The sequence below is a fragment of the Eleutherodactylus coqui genome, chromosome 5 (genome assembly GCF_035609145.1).
Source record: "Eleutherodactylus coqui strain aEleCoq1 chromosome 5, aEleCoq1.hap1, whole genome shotgun sequence".
Classification (NCBI taxonomy): domain Eukaryota; kingdom Metazoa; phylum Chordata; class Amphibia; order Anura; family Eleutherodactylidae; genus Eleutherodactylus; species Eleutherodactylus coqui.
Window position 1 is genome coordinate 21831278 of NC_089841.1, and position 22689 is coordinate 21853966.

General features: G+C 46.4%; 1 protein-coding gene across 1 annotated transcript; it reads left to right on the forward strand.

The window, feature by feature from the left end:
* Window positions 1-425: 425 nt before the first annotated feature.
* Window positions 426-4990, forward strand: LOC136629040 (gastrula zinc finger protein XlCGF57.1-like). Its single transcript, XM_066605162.1, has 3 exons — window positions 426-571; window positions 654-777; window positions 3786-4990. The coding sequence occupies exons 1-3, from the start codon at window positions 548-550 to the stop codon at window positions 4844-4846; spliced, it is 1209 nt and encodes a 402-aa protein (XP_066461259.1). The 5' UTR covers window positions 426-547; the 3' UTR covers window positions 4847-4990.
* The last annotated feature ends 17699 nt before the right edge of the window (window positions 4991-22689 follow it).

The following is a 22689-nucleotide window of genomic DNA, read 5'->3' on the forward strand; positions in this document are numbered from 1 at the left end:
CCAAGAGATACTCCTCCAGCTGACTGGGGAGGTGAGAGACTCTGATGATGTCACATTACATCATTCTTATCTATGGTAATAACAGATGATGTCACTGGAGAAGAGAGAGATTCTGATGATGTCACATTACATCATTCTTATCTATGGTAATAACAGATGATGTCACTGGAGAGGGGAGAGATTCTGATGATGTCACATTACATCATTCTTATCTATGGTAATAACAGATGATGTCACTGGAGGGGGGAGAGATTCTGATGATGTCACTGGAGAGGGGAGAGATTCTGATGATGTCACTTTACATCATTCTTATCTATGGTAATAGCACTCGAGAGGTGATGGACTCTGGAAATGTCTGCAGTGATATGTATTAATGTCTCCCCATATACAGGATTACACAGTAGTGAAGAAGACCTCTAGTGATGGCTGTCGGGCCCCTGTGTGTGATGGATGGGGAAGACCCCTGAGCCCAATCGTGGGGCCCCCACTTCACCCCCTGATACATGAGGACATCAATGTGCAGAAGATTCTAGAACTCGCTAACAAGATGATTGAGCTGCTGACTGGAGAGGTGACGCTGCAGGGATTGCTGGGACATTATACAGTAACAACACTGGAGGCTTCTGGGTAATGACTGTATATTGTGTTGTCAGGTTCCTATAAGGTGTCAGGATGTCGCTGTCTATTTCTCCATGGAGGATTGGGAGTATTTAGAAGGACACAAGGATCTGTACAAGGAGGCCATGATGGAGACCCGCCAGCCGCTCCCATCACCAGGTAATGGATGTATTTAGCAGGATCATAGCTGGGGAGGGGTGATGTGGGGCATGTGCCCCTGGTGCTTGTAGGCAGGAAGTGGGGTGTGAGCCAGACATGACACTGTGCTAGTTGGATTAGTAGAGCCATTCACTACACAGTTGTTGATTAAAGTCAGTGTATAATCAGAAGGCCTACATATCAGCAGTACACATTTAGGCCCCCGGCACACGGGCGGAAATTCCACAGCAGGATTTCCCGCAGAATTTACGCCCATGGAAGCTGCCATAGGATTGTGTTAGAACACGCAATCTTATGTAGACAACCGCGACTTGTCCGCGCGGAAAACAAATCGCGGTATGCTCTATTTCTGTGCGGGGCTCTGTGAGCCCCGCTCAGAAATGTCACTCCCCGGCTGGCGGCTCCGCTCCGGCATGTGCCGGCAGCCAGCACATCAAAAAGCCGGAGCCGCGTTGGTCCCTGCAGGGGCTCGGGTCGGGTCCCGCTGCGGTCGTCTCCAGGCAACCTTATTAATTGCTGATATGTAATCATCCCGGTCCTACAGTGACACTAGTCAGTGACTATATGGCGGATGACTGATATATAAAACAGAATGTGTCTACAGAAGATCTCTGCTCCACCAGCCCTACTGCTACAGTAGCCGGCGGCGGTGCAGGGCTGGAGAGGTGCCTTGGCCCATGCTGCCCCTGTCCCCCCAACTATCCCCACCAGCTCCTCCTCCGCTTTGCATTTAGTGCCTGCAGGACCGAAGGAGGAGGGATCTGGCATCACCGGTAAGAGCTGCCATATTTTGTCTACAGAGTGGATATCCAGCTTGGTGGGACTTGTGAGTGATGGTGGCCAATAAAATATCATTGTCTGCTTTTAGTGTTCTCTTAGTTTCATATTAGTAATTTGTTGAACCCCTCTAAATTGGTGAAGGGGTCACCAGTACGGCTATGGCTACATGGAGACTCTGGCCACAATACCTTTCTCATTGGAGTACAATGGCGGTCAGTACAGTTGCATTGCAGTTTGCTGTGACCCTACAATTACATGAAGCCCGGCTAGCTTGGACTACTTGTAATTGTCGGTGTGGGGGTTTGGCAAACTACAAGCCACAATGCATTCCCCGTCACAGAAGTAGTGGATGAAAGTGGTGTCGTGGATATCACCTATCTGGGTGTCAGGAAAGTCTTCGGTAAAGTTTCACATTAGGATGAATCTCTGAGCTCTTATTGGCTGCAGTCCCTGTGACGTCCCATAAACCGGGCGGGACTGCAGCTGTAAATTGTCAATCATTGATGCCTCCAACCTACCATCTGGGTTAGGGGCCATTGTATTCATCTTTGATTCGCTATTTATCTTTTATTTCTCCTAGCAGCTATTAGGCAGGCAGGGGAATGTATTTATTGTAAGGATTCTATGGAGCACAAAGAGTCTTAGAGGCTGTACTGATGGGCGATGAAGTTATTTATCACATATCTAATTGCGCATTATCAATTGCTCAGTGAGAGTCTAGTCTTTCATCCCCCAGTGGGTGTAATCAGCACTGAGGAGTGTGAGCTGGCAAGACCACCAGCCTCTTGTGTACCTGGCTTTATTATAAGTCTGACAGATCATTATTTCCAAGGTTTGCTCCACATTAATACCCGGAGTAGAGGACATTGATACTAATTTTTCTCTATCCCCCCAGCTGCCTGTATTTGGTATATGGGAAATAGCTGAGATCTCAGGAAAATTGCATCATAATCTAATATTTATAGCACTGGAAAGAAAGGTACTGTGATACTAGTGCAGAGGGATAGCGGTTCCTGAGGAACTACCCTATCAGTAGAGAAACGTGTCGAACCGAACCGACCCAATAGGAATAATTTCCTGGTTACAATTGACATTCCATTTCAAAATCAAACTCCTATAGAGATTTCTACCGCGCCCGCGACCCTTACATGAGAAGTCTTGATGGTAGTGCATTTATGTAAACCATCTGTACATCTATGACTTGTATATGTGAGGTCTAGATGGTAGCGGTTTATGCTCACAGATAAGTGATTTAGTGACAGTAGCGGATTTCTGATCGGTCTGTCATCTAATCCCGTTAATTGTTCTGACTGCGGTTCTGGTTGTTGTAAGAACCTGCAGTCTGTGTTTGTAGCCAATAACATTAATGTATACTAATAAAGGATACATTTTAGGTATATGTCTATTCTGTGAAGGGCCTTTTCCTTTTGGTTACAATAAACTTTTTCTGCCCCAGAGAATTTATTTTGCAGCATGACCGGGAACTATGAAGTGTATAGGCTCCAGGGCCATACAAAGAAGCCATGGGGCCCCAGAGCAAGACTCAGAATGCCTCCCTGCCCCGGCCTAGTCCTGGTCTGAGGTGACAGAATATAGAATTACTGTATGCACCAAGCTGTCTTATAGATGAGCAGTTCTGTATTTGCTGCACACCGTGTGTTACTGACATCCAGCTTCATGGGAGATTTTATATGAGTTCTTTATGGAAAACCAGAAACTAATGTTGGTGCAGAAATGGCTGAACTCCATCTGTATGGAATATACTATTCCTGTAGCTTGGGCTCCAGATCTACTGGGGACAGGAGCCCGGGACCTGTGGGGGACTCTGCTGTAAATTACTCTTCATGACCCTTTTCAGAACCCCCAGCACCCCCATGTTATTGATGAAAACCAGAATTAGTTACTTGTAAGTCCCGATTCACATCTGTAGTTTTTGGTGATGTTTTCTGCACTTACAATCACTTGGTCTTTAAGTGAGCTGCAAACCAAGCGCCTTCTATAAGTGAATGATCCTCACTCACTTGCTCTGTCACGACTCGTGTTTACATGGACAGACAGTTGTTCGTAATGGCTCTTTTCAGTGATTATTCTAGCCACTGTGTAAAAGTACCCATTGATGATGATTACCTTTTTCTACTTGACTTGTTATTTACATAGAAATGTTATAAAATATCAGGATCATTTTAAGATCTATAATATGAAAAAAAAAGCAACTTTATTCTTGGCAGCTGACGGTACCGGGAGCTCAGAGGGACGTCTGATATCTGCAGATTGTAAAGCAGAGGATCGTGGTATCACACAAGATACATATGAAGAACCTGCGATTATCCCAGATATCCCCTCAGCCCTTCACAGCAAAGATCCATCATCTGATCCTCTCATACAGGTCCCATCTTCTGATCCATCACACACTGATAAATGTCACAGAAGGAGAAAACATCAAAGAGCTGACAGAAAGGAGAAGCCATGTTCATGTTCAGAGCGTGGGAAATGTTTTGCAGTGAAATCAGTCCTTGTTACACATCAGAGAACTCACACAGGAGAGAAGCCATTTTCTTGTTCAGAATGTGGGAAATATTTTGCAGTGAAATCGCTCCTTGTTAAACATCAGAGAACTCACACAGGAGAGAAACCATTTTCTTGTTCAGAATGTGGGAAATGTTTTGCACAGAAATCAAACCTTGTTAAACATCAGAGAACTCACACAGGGGTGAAGCCATATTCATGTTCAGATTGTGGGAAGTGTTTTACACAGAAATCAGTCCTTGTTACACATCAGAGAACTCACACAGGAGAGAAGCCATTTTCGTGTTCAGAATGTGGGAAATGTTTTAGACAGAAATCACTCCTTGTTACACATCAGAAAATTCACACAGGAGAGAAGCCATTTTCTTGTTCAGAATGTGGGAAATGTTTTACAGTGAAATCACATCTTATTAGACATCAAAATAGTCACACAGGGGAGAAGCCGTTTTCTTGTTCAGATTGCGGGAAATGTTTTGCACAGAAATCAGTCCTTGTTAGACATCAGAGAATTCACACAGGGGAGAAGACATTTTCTTGTTCAGATTGTGGGAAATATGTTATAGAGAAATCAGAGCTTGTTACACATAAGAGGATTCACACAGGACAGAAACTGTTTGTATGTTCAGAATGTGGGAAATGTTTTACTTGCAAATACCATTTACTGCGACATCAAAAGGTTCACACCGGAGAGAACTACAAAAAAGGCATAAAAAGTAAAGTGACATGTCATACACAAGAAAAGGGAAGCAATTCAGAGCAGTAAGTGATGAATAAGAAATGTATGTAATTACCAATAAACATCCGTTATCCGGAAATAAATATAATCCAGATAACCCGCCTTTATATCAGCCGTGTACATAGAATATTTCACACTGATACATATAACTGCTTCTCTAAACTTGTTTCTAACTGTTCATAAAAGTTTACTTGTATAACTTACATGTTTGTATTTGGGCCGATCTTTCTTCTTCCTTTAGATGATGTTTCCACCACTGAGCCCAGCAAGGGCGTCTCGCCTCCATCTCATCACTATTGGGTCATATACTAGGAAGAGTCGCACACAGTAATATACGGCTGTGATCACATGGGAAAGGTTCTACAACTTCAGTGTAACATATCAGACTTTACTTATACAGGACTATACAACTTGGGGCGCACAGACTGATAAAGCAAACCCCCTACATGTTTCACACTCAGATGGGCTCTGAACACACCAGATTTCAGGAGAGCCAAGAGTTTTATACATAAGTGACAACTTGGGAAATCTGCTGCGACATAATAGCCCATATCAGGGTGCAAACATTTACAGATCCGGTAGATACTGCCAACAGGAATACATGAGATCTTACTTAGACTTCAAGCCTAACAGAACCCGGGCGCACATCTCCATAATCCAGTAAGACTCACGTAGGAAAGGTTTTCTGTGCCAATCACCTCCCTTAGAGGGAGGATTAACCCTTAGAAGACATATTGAATGGTTTTGGATGAAATGTTGTGATGTCATTCAGGCAATATGGGTTCTTTGTACATTACAGCCATTTCCTTCCCGGGGAGGGGATTGGCACAGGAAACTATTGGTACATGAGTTTCCTGGATTATGGAGTTGTGTGCCCGGGTTCCGTTAGCTGTGAATTCTAAGTCTGATCTTATGTATTTGTTCTGACAATATCTGCCCGATCTCAGATTTATATTTTCACTTTCTGTGGTGATTGAATGTAAATGTTTGCACCCTGATATGGACTATTGTGCCGGACCGGCTCTTCCAAGTTACCACTTATGTATAAACCTCTTGGATCACCTGACATCTGACAAGCCATGACTAAGAGCCTACCTGAGTTGGAAAGGTGTAGGTGGTTGGTCTTAATGGGATCTCCACAAAGGGCTTTCCCTTATTCACTAAGCTCAGTTTTTGCCACACGCTCCTCTATATGCTGAGGCAATAGTCAGACAGTGAGGGGCGCTGCTAGCAGCCCATCAGGATTCCGTTGGGTGATTATAAGGAGCTGACGAGCACCAGTGGCAGCCGCAGGCCTGGCAAACCCCTCCAAGTCAGCTAGAAGCATGGCGTAATAGATTGCATATCAGTTATACCCGGACAGGCAATAGTGTTTTGGACTTTTACCAGGTCTACATTTAGAGGAAAAAAGCTTTCTACACAACATAGAAAGTGTTCTTTACTGTAAGAGCAGTGAGACTGTTTAATTCTCTGCCTGATGATGTGGTACTGTTCACTAGAAGAGCACAAGAGGGGTCTGGACAGCTTTCTTGAGTGCAACAAGATTACCGGTTATAGTCACTAGTTTGCTTCAGTTGAGCCGTGATCCCGGGATTGCTGATCTGGCTAACAGACTTCATTGGGTATATTTGCCTTCCTGTAGATCAATATTGGGGTAATAGGCTGAACTCCGTGGATTTACTATGCTTCTATGTTTTGTTACTATTTATTGTATCGCTGCAATCAGAATCTGTGGTAAAGGATAACATTCTATATAAATTACACCAGCATGACAAAGTAATAATGCACCAAGTGTGGAAATGCTGTTTTTATTCACAAAACCTCTCTGTAGGGGCTTTTACCCACTAGAGTTTTTTATTAACGCTGCGATCAAAACCAGGTAGTAGCGGCGACGTTTCGATCGGGATAGGATCTTTCTCAAGGCCAGTCAAACTACCGACACTCAAAGTTTATATACATGTAATAATTAAAAAATAATTACCACCAGCTGATTGATTGTCATCGGTCTGCATCCCGTGAGTACTGTCATCACACTGGGACTACCACCGCCACAGCGTAGGCCTTCCATCATCAGAGCAGAAAAGTATCCCGCCCATCATACCTACTACACATGCGCCAACCAGGCCAGCTGTTCAACGGCCCAACCTAGGTCACTCCTCACATACCTCAAGCCTATGCGCAAGAAAGAACGACTATCGAGCAGCCAGTTGCCATAGCAGCGGACGCTCCCTGTGGTAATGCGGGCCCATCATGCCTACTACGCATGCGCCAACCAGACTGGCTATTGCATGGCCCGCCCTACGTCACTCATCACATACCTAAAGCGCATAATGCGAAACTTCAGCAGGCTGACTTCATGGCCAGCTGAGTCAAAATGCCTAGGTATCGGCAAATCTAGCTTCTTCGTACGAATAGTACTTTTATGGCTCAGAATCCACGACCGAGCTTCCATCGTGGTTTCACCCACATATAGTAGGCCACACGGACACACGATAAGGTATATAACATGCGTGGACTGGCAAGTGTATGTTTTCTGGATCCGGTATTGTTTACCCGTCTGGGTATGGTGGAACGTATCGCCCCTAAGAAGGTTGCTACAGCATGAGCATCCGAGACAGGGAAAGTTGCCTACATGTCCAAAAGATGGGGTGCCTGCTGCATGACTATCCATCATACTATGCACCACTCTGTCCCGGATGTTCGCACCTCTTCTGTATGCCACCAAAGGGGGCCGGCCAAATTCATTAGCCAACGGGCAATTTTTTCCCAACATGTGCTAGTGCCTACGAATAATACTGGAGATCCTACCACTCATGGGTCCAAATGTCGACATAAACGGTATCCTAGGGGCCTTTTCAGATTTCCCTCTGGGAACCAATAAATCACCCCTTGGCACAGTACGTGCTTTTGCAGCCGCAGATGCCACCAAGTCATCAGTGTAACCCCTCTGTAAAAACCGTTTGCACATCTCCAAAAGCCTGGCATCAATGCAATCATCTGCTGCATTTTGGCGAACACGAAGGCATTGACTCCATGGCAACACCTTCAGCAAACATCTAGAATGACAACTCGAGTAACGGAGTAGGTTATTTTGATCTGTCTCCTTGCAGTACAAGTCAGTGGTAAGCACCGTTCCCTTTTTGACGACTAGGATATCCAAAAATTCGATCGACATAGTAGAGGAGGTCAGCGTGAATTTCAATTCTGGAACTAAATTATCAAGGTAATTGTGGAAATCTCTCAGCTCATCAAATGAGCCGTTCCAGAGCATTAAGATGTCATCTATATATATCCACGAGCTGCCAGTGTGGAGACACAGACACACCTCTCAATGTGGTCCATATACGTGCCCGCATAAGTAGGGGCCACATTGGACCCCTTCGCAGTGCCCTGGCACTGCCTATAAAAGATTTATTAAAGAGGAAAAAAATCTCAAGAATGAATTCCAGTAGCGCCAGGGCAAACTGCAGGCATGTATTGGACCACTGAGATGTCAACAAACGCTCCCTTATGGCTTTGAGACCTCAGGAATGGGTAATGTTAGTATAAGGGGACACCACGTCCAGTGTCACCAGGATCAGGGTGTCAGATACCCTCGCTGCACTCAACTTAGGTAAAAAATCCACCATGTCTCGAATAAAGGAAGTGGTCCATGTTGCGTATTGTCAGTGGGCTGCGTGACAGCCGCTCTTTCTGGCGCATGCACTATAGGTATGTGATCGGTGACGTAGGGTGCGTTGTGCGCTAGCTGGTCTGATAGGCGCATGCGTAGTAGGCATGATGGGCCCGCATTACCACAGGGAGTGTCTGCTGCTATCGCAACTGCGTGATAGCCGTTTTTTCTTGCGCATGCGCTTGAGGTTTGTGAGGAGTGACGTAGGTTGGGCCGCGCGACAGCTGGCCTGGTTAGCGCATGTGTAGTAGGTATGATGGGTGGGACACTTTTTCGCTCCGAAGATGGAAGGCCTACGCTGTGGCGGTGGTAGTCCCAGCGTGATGACGGCGCTCAGACTGATGATGATCAATCGGCTGGTGTTAATTAGTTTTTAATTATTAGATGTATATAAACTTTGAGTGTAGGTAATTTGACTGGCCTTGAGAAAGATCCTATCTAGATGGAAACGTCGCCATTACTACCTGGTTTTGCAGTCCATGTTGTTGTTTTTGTTACTGGAACATAATGGAATAAAGTTCCTTTTTATTCATCTTGTTGCCGTGGATGCTGCCTCTCTATGTATGGACTTCTTGGTGAGTGGAACAGGCTTTGGATCCAGCCTGAGGAGGCATGTCATCATTGTGGCTATAGATCACCTTAGGGTGTGAGATACCTATGTGAGTGCTGTTGTGGCATTGTGAATTCTCCGACATAGAAGTTTGCGGAACTGGGCCACAAATACGTACCCATTGCAGTGCCTTTTGTCTGTTTCTCACTTGATTGAGGGTCAGAAGCGGTGTCGTGTCTCCTTAGGGAGAGCACCCAAAAAGTGTGTGGGGTGGATCAGAGAATGGTATAGACTTTTCCCAAGGAGAGCACCTGGGGTGCTTTATAAGTAAGTAGACTTATAATGCAATGCTCCTCTGGGAAATTTATGCAAATCATAAACCTGGAAAATTACCTCTACAGCGCCATCTATTGGAAAGCAGCATTCCTTCAATTCAAAATGACCTTGTTAAAAAATGTCTACAATGATTGGGATTTTATAACTAAGCCAGAAACCATGCATAAACAGACTGTTTCGGGGTGTTTGCCCCTCATCAGGTGTCCCCACATCCCTTCTGGGTGCTCTCGTTTGGGAGAGACTATACTATCCCCAAATCCACTCACCCCCTAGGTGTTCCCATACACTCTTTGGGTGCTCTCCTTAAGGAGACACAACACCACTTCTGACCCACATCATAGGCCCCTCCCAGACTGAGCCAGAGACCTGCTGCATACTGATGAGGGGCAAACATCCCATAGATGGATGGCTTCTGGCTTGGTTTAAAATTCCCAATCATTGTAGACATTTTTTATAAGGTCACTTGAATTGAAGGAATGCTGCCATCCAATAGATGGCGCTGTAGAGGTATTTTTCCATCATTTGATTGGCAATTGTTCAAATTATTATTGTTCAATATAAACTGAATGCTGTCGGTTACAAACTGTTTTTGTAGATGTGGAATGGAGTGGTCAATACTCAAGAAGAAGGCTTAGGGGAGAACTATTTAAAACATATCAGGGGGCACTAGACTCTACTACACAGAAAGAACAGGTCCACTAGGCTTTAGCATTCTTATATAGAGGAAACTAGACTGGGTCCCTTGGTTCAGTGAGGCTAGCATTCCTATATAGAGGAAGCAAGACCCTACTGGTCAGGGGGAGTGGATGCTTTAGCCCACTTGAGCTTGCATTCTTACATCGAGTTATAGGTGGCAAACACCCTGTCCAAGAGGGGGTGCAATTTATCACAACCCCACCAGACGTGTATCAGAGTGCCTCTATTGGTCCCACAGCACCAACACATATCAGACACTGAAGGGAACATCGTGTGGAGTCACGTTGGGTATCTGTACCATCTAGCCAACACCTTGTACCCTTTCTCCTGAGCAGCGCATGCCATGGTCAACTTGTGTGTGAAAATAAATGACTTTTGCCAGTCGCTCTAAGTGTTTTCTTCCCCCGACTCCTGCTCACAGGCCCACTTGAAACTTCTCCACTTGCTCCTGCAGCAGAAGACCATATATTTGTGACAATGCGTGCTCCAGAGAGGACCGCAACTCAAACAACTCCTCAAAGGGTGTCAGCTCCAAGCCCAGGGTGCCACCTGCTTCCCAAGGCTTTAGGAAAGAGCCTAGCTAGAAGTATTGGAGCCAGGAGATATGAATATCTCCAAATTGGCATTTGAGTTCCTGAAGAGAGGGCATTCATTGTCCACCAAAAACCTGCTGGACCCTGATATCCTCCGATTCTCCCAACCCAAAAAGCGATCTTGTGCCCTCCCTGGCGGTAAAGCTGGATTATCAAATAATGGCATCAAAGGACTATTCTGTCTCTGTATGATAGCTTTTAAATCCAGGCAAGCCTGCCCCTCCTTTTGATTTGGGATACGACAACATGCGCATACCCACCGGCGGTCTCTGTCCCCCCCAAACAAATCTGATCAGTGCCGACTTCAGTTTGTTAAAAAATGTTTGGGGTACCATAATCGAGATGGCCTGGAAAATGTATAAGAACCTCCCAAACCATGACAAGACTCTGGTGGAATAGGTGGGGAGGTCTTGTAGAGTGCGGTCCAGCAGGGTGGAGTAGTTCATGGAGAAGAGCTTAGAGTTTTCCATTGGGATATGTATTCCAAGATATTTTATGGCCTCTTGTTGCCTCTTATGGGGATAGTGTTCTATTATGTGGGTTTTTTGGTTTCTGGGCCCAAGGATATATTTTGGGCTTTAGTTTTGCTGTAGTTAATTTTAAAATTGGATAGGTGGCCAAATCTCTCAAATTCTTCAATCAAGGAGGGAACTGTGGTTGTGTGATGTGTAACAATAGATCGTCGGCATATAAGGCTGCTTTATAATAGGTCCCCCCACTGTCAGTCCGCTGATGTTCCGGTTGTTTCTGATTGCCATCGCTAGATGCTCCATCACTAATACAAATAACAGAGGGGACAGAGGGCAGCCCTGCCTAGTACCATTCCAATATGGATGGAGGAGGAGAGCGTTCTGTTTATCCTAACCCTGGCCTTGGGGCAAGTGTAAAGGGCAAGTGTTCTAGTCGAGAATTTAGGACCCAGCCCTATCTGTTTAATGGTTCCCCTAAGAAACTGACCTCACTGATTATAATGGGGTCTGTCCAGCATTCTGATGAGCATTTTTCTGGACAGAATAGCGCAGCGTCTACTAGAGCCGGCACCACTGACCATAGGAATAAGTTACTATGAATGGTGTAATCAAACTAGAAGCAGCTCCTATCCATGGAGGCGCTGCAGCAGTCGGCTCACTCACTTGGGTTTAATGGTAATCCAAACGCCATCAGAGCCCTCCTGTTCTTCCCAGCAGCTGGCACCTCAATTCTAACAGGAATAAGTCTCATTCATCTCCTGTCCCGCTGGTCTTGTGGGTAACATCGATAAACCAATGCTGTTTTCCCTCACGCAGTGTGAACGGTTCTTTATATCCACCAGTACACTATACTGTCCACGGTCCGTGGGTGAGACCTGATTATCACACTTAGGCCTCATGTCCGCGGCACACGCAGATTACAAGTGCCGAATCCCGCAGTGGAATCTGCCTGTGCCCGTAAGCAATGGGCACTTTCTTACCTGTGCGGATGCCGTGCGGGTCCTCTCCGCCCCAGCCAGATCTTCTTTCTTCTGCATGGCGGATGTGTGCGGGCGTACCGCGGATATTTTTTCTTTTTAAATCTGCTTTCTTGCGGATCCGCAGCACGTCCGCAGTGTCAGCTGAGGGTGAACCGCAGATCGCACGGTTCCCATTGACTTTAATGGAAGCTGTCCATGCGGGAATCCGCAGAAAATGGAGCATGCTGCTGGTTATAGAAACTCAGAGATCTCATCGCCAGAAGACTCAGAGCCCATAAATCTCATGGAGCGTCTGTAGACTAAGGGCGGCATGTGTTTTTATGGGCACTTCAGCACAACGTATTTGCTCCACGAACAAAGCGCTTTTGTGTGCGTGTCTGCGCATTTTCCTGTACTTTCTTGCACACGATGGGGGTGTTCACTTACATGTGGGACACGCCCACGCCCTGATTTAAAGGGTTATTTAGCCTAATGAGTCCCAGATTTTTCCTCAGCAAAGTTTTGTAGTATTTCAACCAATTGCCGCGCATGTGACGCACCCCCCATAGACTTCTATAGGAACCTTTGGAGGCAAATGCACACAGAATAGAGCAGGTTCTATGTAAGAAATACCCGTATAAATAACCGAAATGTGAGAGAACCCGTTGATATTAGTGGCTGTTTCTGTTTCTCGCTGTACATTTTACGTGCTCAAAGCCGCCCGTGTGAAGCCGCCCTGAGGGTGACTGTAGATGGAACAATTATGGTTCCTCATAAAGGAGCCGGCGCCCCCTGGTGGATGATGGGAGTCGCTGCTGGAATTTCAGTCTGTAACCCTTTCACTGCCTGAGAGGTAACATGTGCTCCTTACACAGCAGGGAGGACAATAAGGAGTTTAATGGCTCCTTCACACTGGCGAGGGCGATATTGGCTGTGATTCATGGCCTCACAACCCTTCTGAAAAGCCCTGGATGTGAGGCATTTTCACATGAAAACAGCCTCACATCGCTATTGGGGTTCCCTTCCTCCCGCATATCTGATGCGATTCCCTTCTTCCCGCATTCCTGGTGGGTTCCCTTCTTCCCGCATTTATGGTGGGATTCCGCTGTAGCAGTGTCCAGACAGCCTGCAAGGTGGAAATTAGCATGTAGGACCTGTGATCGGCATGGCAACGCGAGACTGCAATGCGGCCCACGGCCATCCCACTCGCCCCTATTGTAATCTGCACTGCTAAAGTCCTCCCTGCTTCTGAAACCCCCCGCATGACCCTGCATCCACAGCGCACACAAAAGTTTCCCTGCCCAGCCTTCAGCTGCCCTCATGCCACACGCTCGCTTTATAGCCACAGCACCCTCATGTCTATTTATAAGTGCGTACTGGATGAGGAGGAACTGGAGGCACAGACTGCAGAGGGTTGGCAGGGCCAGGCAGTGACCCTTCGAAAGTGTGGGCGATAGCCCACAATGCTGTTGAGGATTGATGAGAAATTGATGTTCGATCATCACGTGAGCGGGCCCAGGGTCAAGCTCGGTCCCAGCCTCCATCTTGTGTGACCCAAGGTGCCGCGAGTTACATAGCAATGGGGAATCCATGTGCCCACGCACGATTCATTCTGTCTTGGTGTCAGATAGCTCAATCGACACCGCAAGGGGAAAGCCATCTGCACTCTGCCCCCTACCCAAGTCAGTCAGTGACTTGGTGCCTGACAGGTAAAACACCGCTATGGGAAGTCTGTGTGCACCCACAGCATAGGTGGGTCCTAGGCGACCCAAGACATGAACCATGAAGAAATCAGAGTGCCCAAACATGGTAGACTTTCACTGCGCCGAGGACATAGGCCTCTGCACAAACCCTCAGCAATCGCGGGCATGAAGCAGACTTCGATGCTAGTTCAGCTGCGAAGGTCTCAGTAAATCAGTTATGTTTTCTTTCACTGCTCCAATAACTGGATTAGCCAGAAAAAAGTTCCGCAGGCCCAACCTGGCACAGTTGCAGTTCCCCCGGGACATAGGCCTCAGCCCACACCCTCAGCTATTGCGGGCATGAAGCCAACTTCGATGCTAGTACAGCATTGAATGTCTCATTAATGCAGTAACTCCTCTTCGGCCCAAACCAGTGTATCAGATAACTGTGGTAACACGAGAGAAAATACATGATGCCCAGTGCTGATCCCCTAACCCCAAGCAGGAGGAGGAGGTGGCCTTACAAGGCCAAGAAACCATGACCAGAACCCACTGAAGCCTGTGTGGGAAGTATGTGAGCAGGCCCTGGGTCCGGCTTGGTCCCAGCAAACACACTGTGGTACCCAAGGTGCCGCGAGTTACATAGCAATGGGCAATCCGGGTCCCCTTACACTATTCATTCTGTGTTGGTGTCGGATAGCTCAATCGACACCGCAAGGGGAAAGCCATCTGCACTCTGCACCCTACCCAAGTCAGTCAGTGTATTTGTGCCAGACAGGTAAAACACCGCCATGGGAAGTCTGTGTGCACCCACAGCATAGGTGGGTCCAAGGAACTTAAAGACGGTACACAAAGAAATCAGAGTGCCCAAACAGGGCAGACTTTCACTGCGCCGAGGACATAGACCTCTGCACAAACCCTCAGCAATCGCGGGCATGAGGTGGACTTCAATGCTAGTTCAGTTGTGAACGTCTCATTAAGGCAGTAACGCTCCTCTTCTGTGGCCCAAACGAGTTTCTCAGATAACTGTGGTAACACGAGAGAAAATACATATTGGCCTCGACCCACAATTGATGCCCTAGTCAGTGAGTGTTTTTGGGCCTGATGGGTAAAACACTGCGATGGGAAGTCTGTGTACACCCATAGTATAAACAGACCCCTGTAACATTCCAGTAGAAAAGGTATAAGCAGACCCCAGTACCATTTCTGTTGTAGAAGTAGAGGCAGACCCCTATAATATTTATGTAGCAGCAGTATAGGCAGACTCCTGTAACATTTACGTGGCAGAAGTATAGGCAGACCCCAGTAACATTTATGTAGCAGCAGTATAGGCAGACCCCAGTATCAGTTCTGTAGCAGCAGTATAGGCCGACCCCAGCACCATTTCTGTAGTAGAAGTATAGGCAGACCCCTGTAACATTTACGTGGCAGAAGTATAGGCAGACCCCTGTAACATTTATGGAGCAGTAGTATAGGCAGACCCCTGTAACATTTACGTGGCAGAAGTATAGGCAGACCCCTGTAACATTTTTGTAGCAGCAGTATAGGCAGACCCCTGTAACATTTACGTGGCAGAAGTATAAGCAGACCCCTGTAACATTTTGGTAGCAGGAATATAGACAGACCCCTGTAACATTTACGTGGCAGAAGTATAGGAAGACCCCAGTAACATTTATGTAGCAGCAATATAGGCAGACCCCAGTATCAGTTCTGTAGCAGCAGTATAGGCAGACCCCAGCACCATTTCTGTAGTAGAAGTATAGGCAGACCCCTGTAACATTTACGTGGCAGAAGTATAAGCAGACCCCTGTAACATTTTTGTAGGAGCAGTAGAGGCAGACCCCTGTAACATTTACGTGGCAGAAGTATAGTCAGACCCCTGTAACATTTCGGTAGCAGGAGTATAGGCAGACCCCAGTACCATGTCTGTTATAGAAATATAGGCACACCCAAGTAACAGTCTTGTAGCAGACGTATAGGCAGGCAGACCCCCGTAAAATTTCTGTAGTAATAGTATAGGCCAACCTCTGAAACATTGGGGTACCATGAGTGTAGGCGAAGGCCAGAAAAATTAGTTGGATAAGAGTGTAGGCGTGGGCCCGAAAAATTAGTGTACCAACAGTACAAGTGTACCTCTGAAAAATTTATCAAACGAGAGGGCAGGTGAAACCCATAAATATTTTTTGGAAGATACAGCTCGCTGTTGCTTAATTTGTAACAGAGCCTGGAGGCCGCCCTGTTTATTGGTTCATGTTAAAGTATCAATACTTTTAAAACTTTTAAAAATTGTAAAAACATTGTTAGATGAGCATTTTGGGCCGCAGAAAAATTGGCAGTTCAGCACGATGACATATTGTTTCTGGAGGAGGAGTAGCAGGAGGAGGACTAATATCAGAGACAGATTGACAAAGCAAAATACCCTGTTTTTCCAGTGATAGAGAAGAGTGCTTTTATCTGCGGTTGCAGCGAAAAGAATCTTTAGATTCCGCTGCTCTCCGCTGGCGGAGAAGAGAAGTCTGGGGAAATCCAGGCTTTGTTCATCTTTATGAGCGTAAGCATGTCGGCACTGGCAGTTGACAGGCAGGTACGCTTGTCCGTGATGATTCCCCCAGCTGCATTAAACACTCTCTCTGACAAGACACCTCCAGGGCATACAGCGCAAGTTTGAGCTACGTGTCCAGCTTCTTGTAACGTGGGTCGAGAAGGGTGTACACCCAGTAATCCATGTTGGCCAGAATGCGTCTAACGCGAGGGTCATGAGAAAGGCAGCCTAACATGAAGTCAGCCATGTGTGCCAGTATGCAAGACATGGCTGTCCTCGCTAGCGAGATGACTTTCAGGATCCTCCTCCTCCACAGCCCATACACGCTGAACAGATGAGAGGCAAGCAGCATGGGTACCCTCTGCAGTATGCCCAGCTGTCTCTTCCCCCTCCTCCTGCTCCTCCCCCTCCTTAAAAACGTGCTGAGATATAGACATGAGGGTGGTCTGGCTAGCAAGCGACATACTGTCATCCCCGTATCCTGTTCCAACCAGAAAGCATCGGCCTTTATGCCTTGCAGCGAACTTCTCAGCAGGCATAGCAGCGGGATGGTAACTCTAATGATTGCAGCATCGCCGCTCACCATCTGGGTAGACTCCTCAAAGTTTCCGAGGACTTGGCAGATGTCTGCCATCCAGGCCCACTCCTTGGTAAAGAATTGGGGAGACTGACTACCACTACGCCGCCCATGTTGGAGTTGGTATTCCACTATAGCTCTACGCTGCTCATAGAGCCTGGCCAACATGTGCAGCATAGAATTCCACCATGTGGGCACGTCGCACAGCAGTCGGTGCTCTGGCAGATTAAACCGATGTTGCAGGGTCCTCAGGGTGGCAGCGTCCGTGGTGGACTTGCGGAAATGTGCGCACCTTGCCGAGGAGGTCTGACAAGTGCGGGTAGTTTTTAAGAAACCACTGAACCACCAGATTGAAGACGTGGGCCAGGCATGGCACGTGTGTGAGGCTGCCGAGCTGCCGAGCCGCCACCAGGTTACGGCTGTTGTCGCACACAACCATGCCCGGTTGGAGGCTCAGCTGCAAAAGCCAGAGGTCGGTCTGCTCTGTCAGACCCTGCAAGTTCGGGGCCGTGTGCCTCTTGTCACCTAGGCTGAGTAGTTTCAGCACGGCCTTCTGACGCTTGCCCACCGCTGTGCTGCCGCGCCACGCCACACCGGCTGCTGGCGACGTGCTGCTCACATTTCTTAATTGAAAGGTAGAGGTTGCATAGGAGGAGGAGGGGGGGGGGAGGGTTTTAGAGGAGGTGGCATAGACCGCCGCAGATACCAGAACCAAGGAAGGACCCGCTATTCTGGGTGTGGGTAGGATGTGTGCGGTCCCAGGCTCTGACTCGGTCCCAGCCTCCACCAAATTCACCCAATGTGCCGTCAGGGAGATATAGTGGCCCTCAGGGGCGTACCTAAGGGCTCAGGGGCCCGGGTGCAAAAGTTCAGCTCGGGGGCCCCCCTTGGACCTCCACTCCACACTCCCCCGTACCCATACCTAGATCGTGCTGCATACATGATCTCCCCCTCGGTGTAATTTTTCCAAACATGGCACATTTCCTGCACATGAACATTTGTTTGTAGCCCCGCAGGCCACTCTCATAAACACTGCTTTTTACCGCTATTAGTGCGGTGTCCCGAGCGCCGTACTAACCGCGGTACAACACTCCCAGAGATTTTAATGCGCTTACTTAAACCTGCGCTCGAACACGGTGTTTCTAACAGTGTGATTTTCGAAAGCTGTCTGTTCTATTTTTGCGTTGTCGTGGTTTTTAACACACCTCCTCACAATGATTGGGGGGGAGCATTAAAAAGCGCCGTCAGACGCTGTAACCTGTGTTCAAAAACGCTGCTCGAAATCCTGGTAAAAATGCCACAATTTCAAGCTGCGTGTTCTGAACACGTGTCTATCTATCTATACACTATCTATCTATCTCATATCTATCTATATACTATTTATCTATCCCATATCTATCTATATACTATTTATCTATACCATATCTATCTATATACTATCTATTCCATATCTATCTATATACTATCTATCCCATATCTATCTATATACTATCTATCCCATATCTATCTGTATACTATCTATCCCATATCTATCTATATACTATCTATCTATCTCATATCCATCTATATACTATCTATCTATCTCATATCCATCTATATACTATCTATCTATCTATCCCATATCTATTTATATACTATATATCTATCTCATATCTATCTATATACTATCTATCTGCTATCTGTATGCTATCTATCTAGTCATCCATCTATCTATACACTATCTATCTATACACTATCTATCTATCTCATATCTATCTATACACTATCTATCTATCCATCTATCTATCTCATATCTATCTATATACTATCTATCTATCTCATATCTATCTATACACTATCTATCTATACACTATCTATCTATATACTATCTATCTATACACTATCTATCTATACACTATCTATCTATACACTATCTATCTAATATCTATCTATATACTATCTATCTATCTATCCCATATCTATCTATATACTATCTATCCCAAATCTATCTATATACTATCTATCCCATATCTATCTATATACTAGCTATCTGCTATCTATAGTATATAGATAGCAGATAGATAGATAGATAGATAGTATATAGATAGATAGTATATAGATAGCTGATAGATAGTATATAGATAGTTGGATGAATAGATAGATAGTATATAGATAGATATGGGATAGATAGTATATAGATAGATATGGGATAGATAGATAGTAGATAGATAGATATGGGATAGATAGATAGTAGATAGATAGATATGGGATAGATAGTAGATAGATAGCAGATAGATAGATAGTATATAGATAGATAGTATATATATAGATATATAGCAGATAGATACATAGTATATAGATAGATAGATAGTATATAGATAGATAGATAGTATATAGATAGCAGATAGAGAGATAGCATATAGATAGCAGATAGCAGATAGATAGATAATATATAGATAGATAGTATATGGATAGATAGCAGATAGATAGATAGCAGATAGATAGATAGTATATAGATAGATAAATAGTATATAGATAGATAGCAGATAGATAGATAGCAGATAGATAGATAGATAGATATGACATAGATAGATAGATAGATAGATAGATAGATAGATAGATATGACATAGGTAGATAGATAGATATGACATAGGTAGATAGATAGATAGATAGATATGACATAGGTAGATAGATAGATAGATAGATAGATATGACATAGGTGGATAGATAGATAGATAGATATGACATAGGTGGATATATAGATAGATATGACATAGTTAGATAGGTAGGTAGATAGATAGATAGATAGATAGATAGATAGATAGATAGATAGATAGATAGGAGCTAGGATAGGATATAGAAAGATAGATACAAGTATATAGATAGTTTATAGATAAAGGAGGGAGACAGACAGACAGACACACACACACATATGCACTTACCCCAGGTCCCGGTCCACTTCTCCTTCATGTGACAGCAGCAGCAAGCCAGCAACTCAGAAGCTTCCCGTTCAGCAGGAAGCAGGGGGCAGCACATGATCACTGCGCTCTGCCGCCCCATGTAACTTCTTCCCTCCTCCCCTGCCATCCCATGTGACTTCCTCCATCCTCCCCTGCTGGCCCATGTGAGTACCTCCCTCCTCCTGCCTGCTCTGCCGAGCCTTCCTCTCACGCTGGCAGTTCCGGCTGCCGCATGAGGAGAATTTTGCTGCAGTCAGAACAGCCAGCGATTAATGCACTAAATGTGCATGTTGGTATTGCAGAGGGCGGCCTCGGGGCGCCCTGAGCGCAGGGGCCGGGTCACCATGGCGACCCCAGCACCCCCTGACGCTATGCCTATGGTGGCCCTGCCCGCCAGTACTTGTCCACGTGTCCGTGGTTAAGTGGACCTTCCCAGTAACCGCGTTGGTGAGGGCACGATTGATGTTGCGGGAAATGTGCTGGTGTAGGGCTGGGACGGCACAGTGTGAAAAATAGTGGCAACTGGGGACTAAGTAGCGTGGGACCGCCGCCCCATCATGTTTTTGAAAGCCTCCGTTTCCACAAGACTGTACGGTAGCATCTCCAGGCTGATTAATTTGGCAATGTGCACGTTTAAAGCTTGAGCGTGCGGGTGCGTGGTGGCGTATTTGCGCTTTCGCTCCAACGCTTGCACTAGCGACAGCTGGACGCTACGCTAAGAGACATTGCTGGATGGGGTCGAGGACAGCGGAGGTGAGGGTGTGGGTGCAGGCCGGGAGGCGCTCGTGCCTGAGTCCTGAGAGGGGGGTTGGATCTGAGTGGCAGGTTGGGGCACAGGGGAAGAGGCAGTGGTGCGACCCGGAGGCGGTGAACGGCCTTCATCCTACCTTGTGGGGTGCTTGGCCATCATATGCCTGCGCATGCTGGTGGTGGTGAGGCTGGTAGTGGTGGCTCCCCGGCTGATCTTGGCGCGACAAACCTTGCACACCACTGTTCGTCGGTCGTCGGCGCTCTCACTAAAAAACTGCCACACCTTTGAGCACCTCGACCTATGCACGGTGGCTTGGCGCGAGGGGGTGCTTTGGGAAACAGTTGGGGGATTCTTCGCTCTGGCCCTGCCTCCACCCCTGGCCACCGCACTGCCTCTTCCAACCTGGAAGGAGGAGCAGCAGCCAGAGGATTCAGAGTTGCAGCAGTGGATGGCGTAGAAGACTGGGTGGTCGATACATTGCTGGATGCATTTTCTGCCATCCACGACAGGATCTGCTCACACTGCTCTGTTTGTAATAAAGGTCTATCACGTGGACCCATAAATTGTGATATGAAGCTGGGGACCCCAGAAACTTGCCTCTCTCCTAATCCCGCAGCAGCCGGCTGTGATTCACCTGGACCAGGAACTCGGCCTGTGCCCACACTCTCACTTGGACCTCCGCGTTCTCGCCCGCGTCCACGTCCTTGAGCCCTACCTCTACCCCTCAGCATGGTGGATTACGAATAGAGCAAACACAGAGCGGTGTAAATAATTATGGAATTATTTGTGTACACTTTCACGCTGACAGTGGTATTGTAACGCTAACTTCAGGCAGAAGCAAAGAATACAGAAGGCTGCAAACAGGCCTAGCTGTGCAATAGTGATGCACTACAACTCCCACCAGACACCCTGTAAATTTCAGACGGTCAGAGGTAGCTCAACGATGGAGCTTTTTAAAAAATTTTTTTGAAAAATACAGGCTATATAGAGTGTATATGACTTTCTCTCTATCAGTGGCTGTGGCCGTACACTGTGCGTTAGGTTCACTGCAGACATAGAGCGGTGTAAAAAATTATGGAATTATGCGCGGACAGTTGGAGGCTGAGAGTGATATTGTAACGCAAACTGCAGCCAGAAAAAAATTATACGGAAGGCTGCAAAAGGGCTAGCTGTGCAATAGTGATGCACTACAACTCCCACCAGACACCCTGTAAAATGCAGACGATCAGAGGTAGCCCTAAGAAGGACCGTTGGGGTTCTTGTAGACAGGATCCTACACTACCACTGTCCCTATCTCAGCAACACTTTCCCTATACTCTGTATTACAGACTGCAGACTTAGAACGCTATAGCTGTAATAGCCTGCACAACCCGAGATGAAAAAAAAAATTGGTACAAAACTGCTCCCAGCAGCCACAACAGTAATGCACACGGTCAGATGTGGCCCTAAGAAGGACCGTTGGGGTTCTTGTAGACAGGATCCTACACTAACACTTTCCCTATGCTCTCCCAGTGTGTGTCTGAGGCAAGCCGTGGGTGGGACCGCTTTAAGTACTCGGAGGTCACTTGATCTTGCCAGCGACTCACTGCAGGGGGGTGGGATAGGGCTGGCACGTCACAGGAGGAAGTGGTAATGCCTTCCCTGCATGTCTATTGGCTAAAAAATGGCGCTAAACATGCAGGGAAGGAAATGGAATTGACTCGAGTACCGCGTGGTGCTCGTCTCGAGTAACGAGCATCTCGAACACCCTAATGCTCGGACGAGTGTGCTCGCTCATCTCTAATAGAAAGTCAAACACCACAACACAGGTAATAAGTGACATTTCCCACAGGCCTACTTTACACTGCAATAATTTTTTAAATGTTATTTTTTTCAGACTCCACAAAGTATATAAATTTAGCAGTAATTTTTCACATTTCCTAGCAAATTTCAAAATCTGAATTTTTTAAGGACCAATACAGTTCTGACGTGGATTTTAAGAGCCTGTATATCAGAATCCCCCATGAATTGCCCCATTTTAAAACCTGCACCCTTCAAAGTATTCAAAATGGCATTTAGAAAGTTTATTAACCCTTTAGATGTTTTACAGGAATTAAAGGAA

Bases quoted from the DNA above. Each gene is read 5' to 3' on its own strand.
- LOC136629040 (XM_066605162.1), top strand. From the start codon at position 548: ATGATTGAGCTGCTGACTGGAGAG. The intron at 572-653 runs GTGACGCTGCAG...TTGTGTTGTCAG, and splicing joins TTGAGCTGCTGACTGGAGAG to GTTCCTATAAGGTGTCAGGA. The intron at 778-3,785 runs GTAATGGATGTA...TATTCTTGGCAG, and splicing joins CCAGCCGCTCCCATCACCAG to CTGACGGTACCGGGAGCTCA.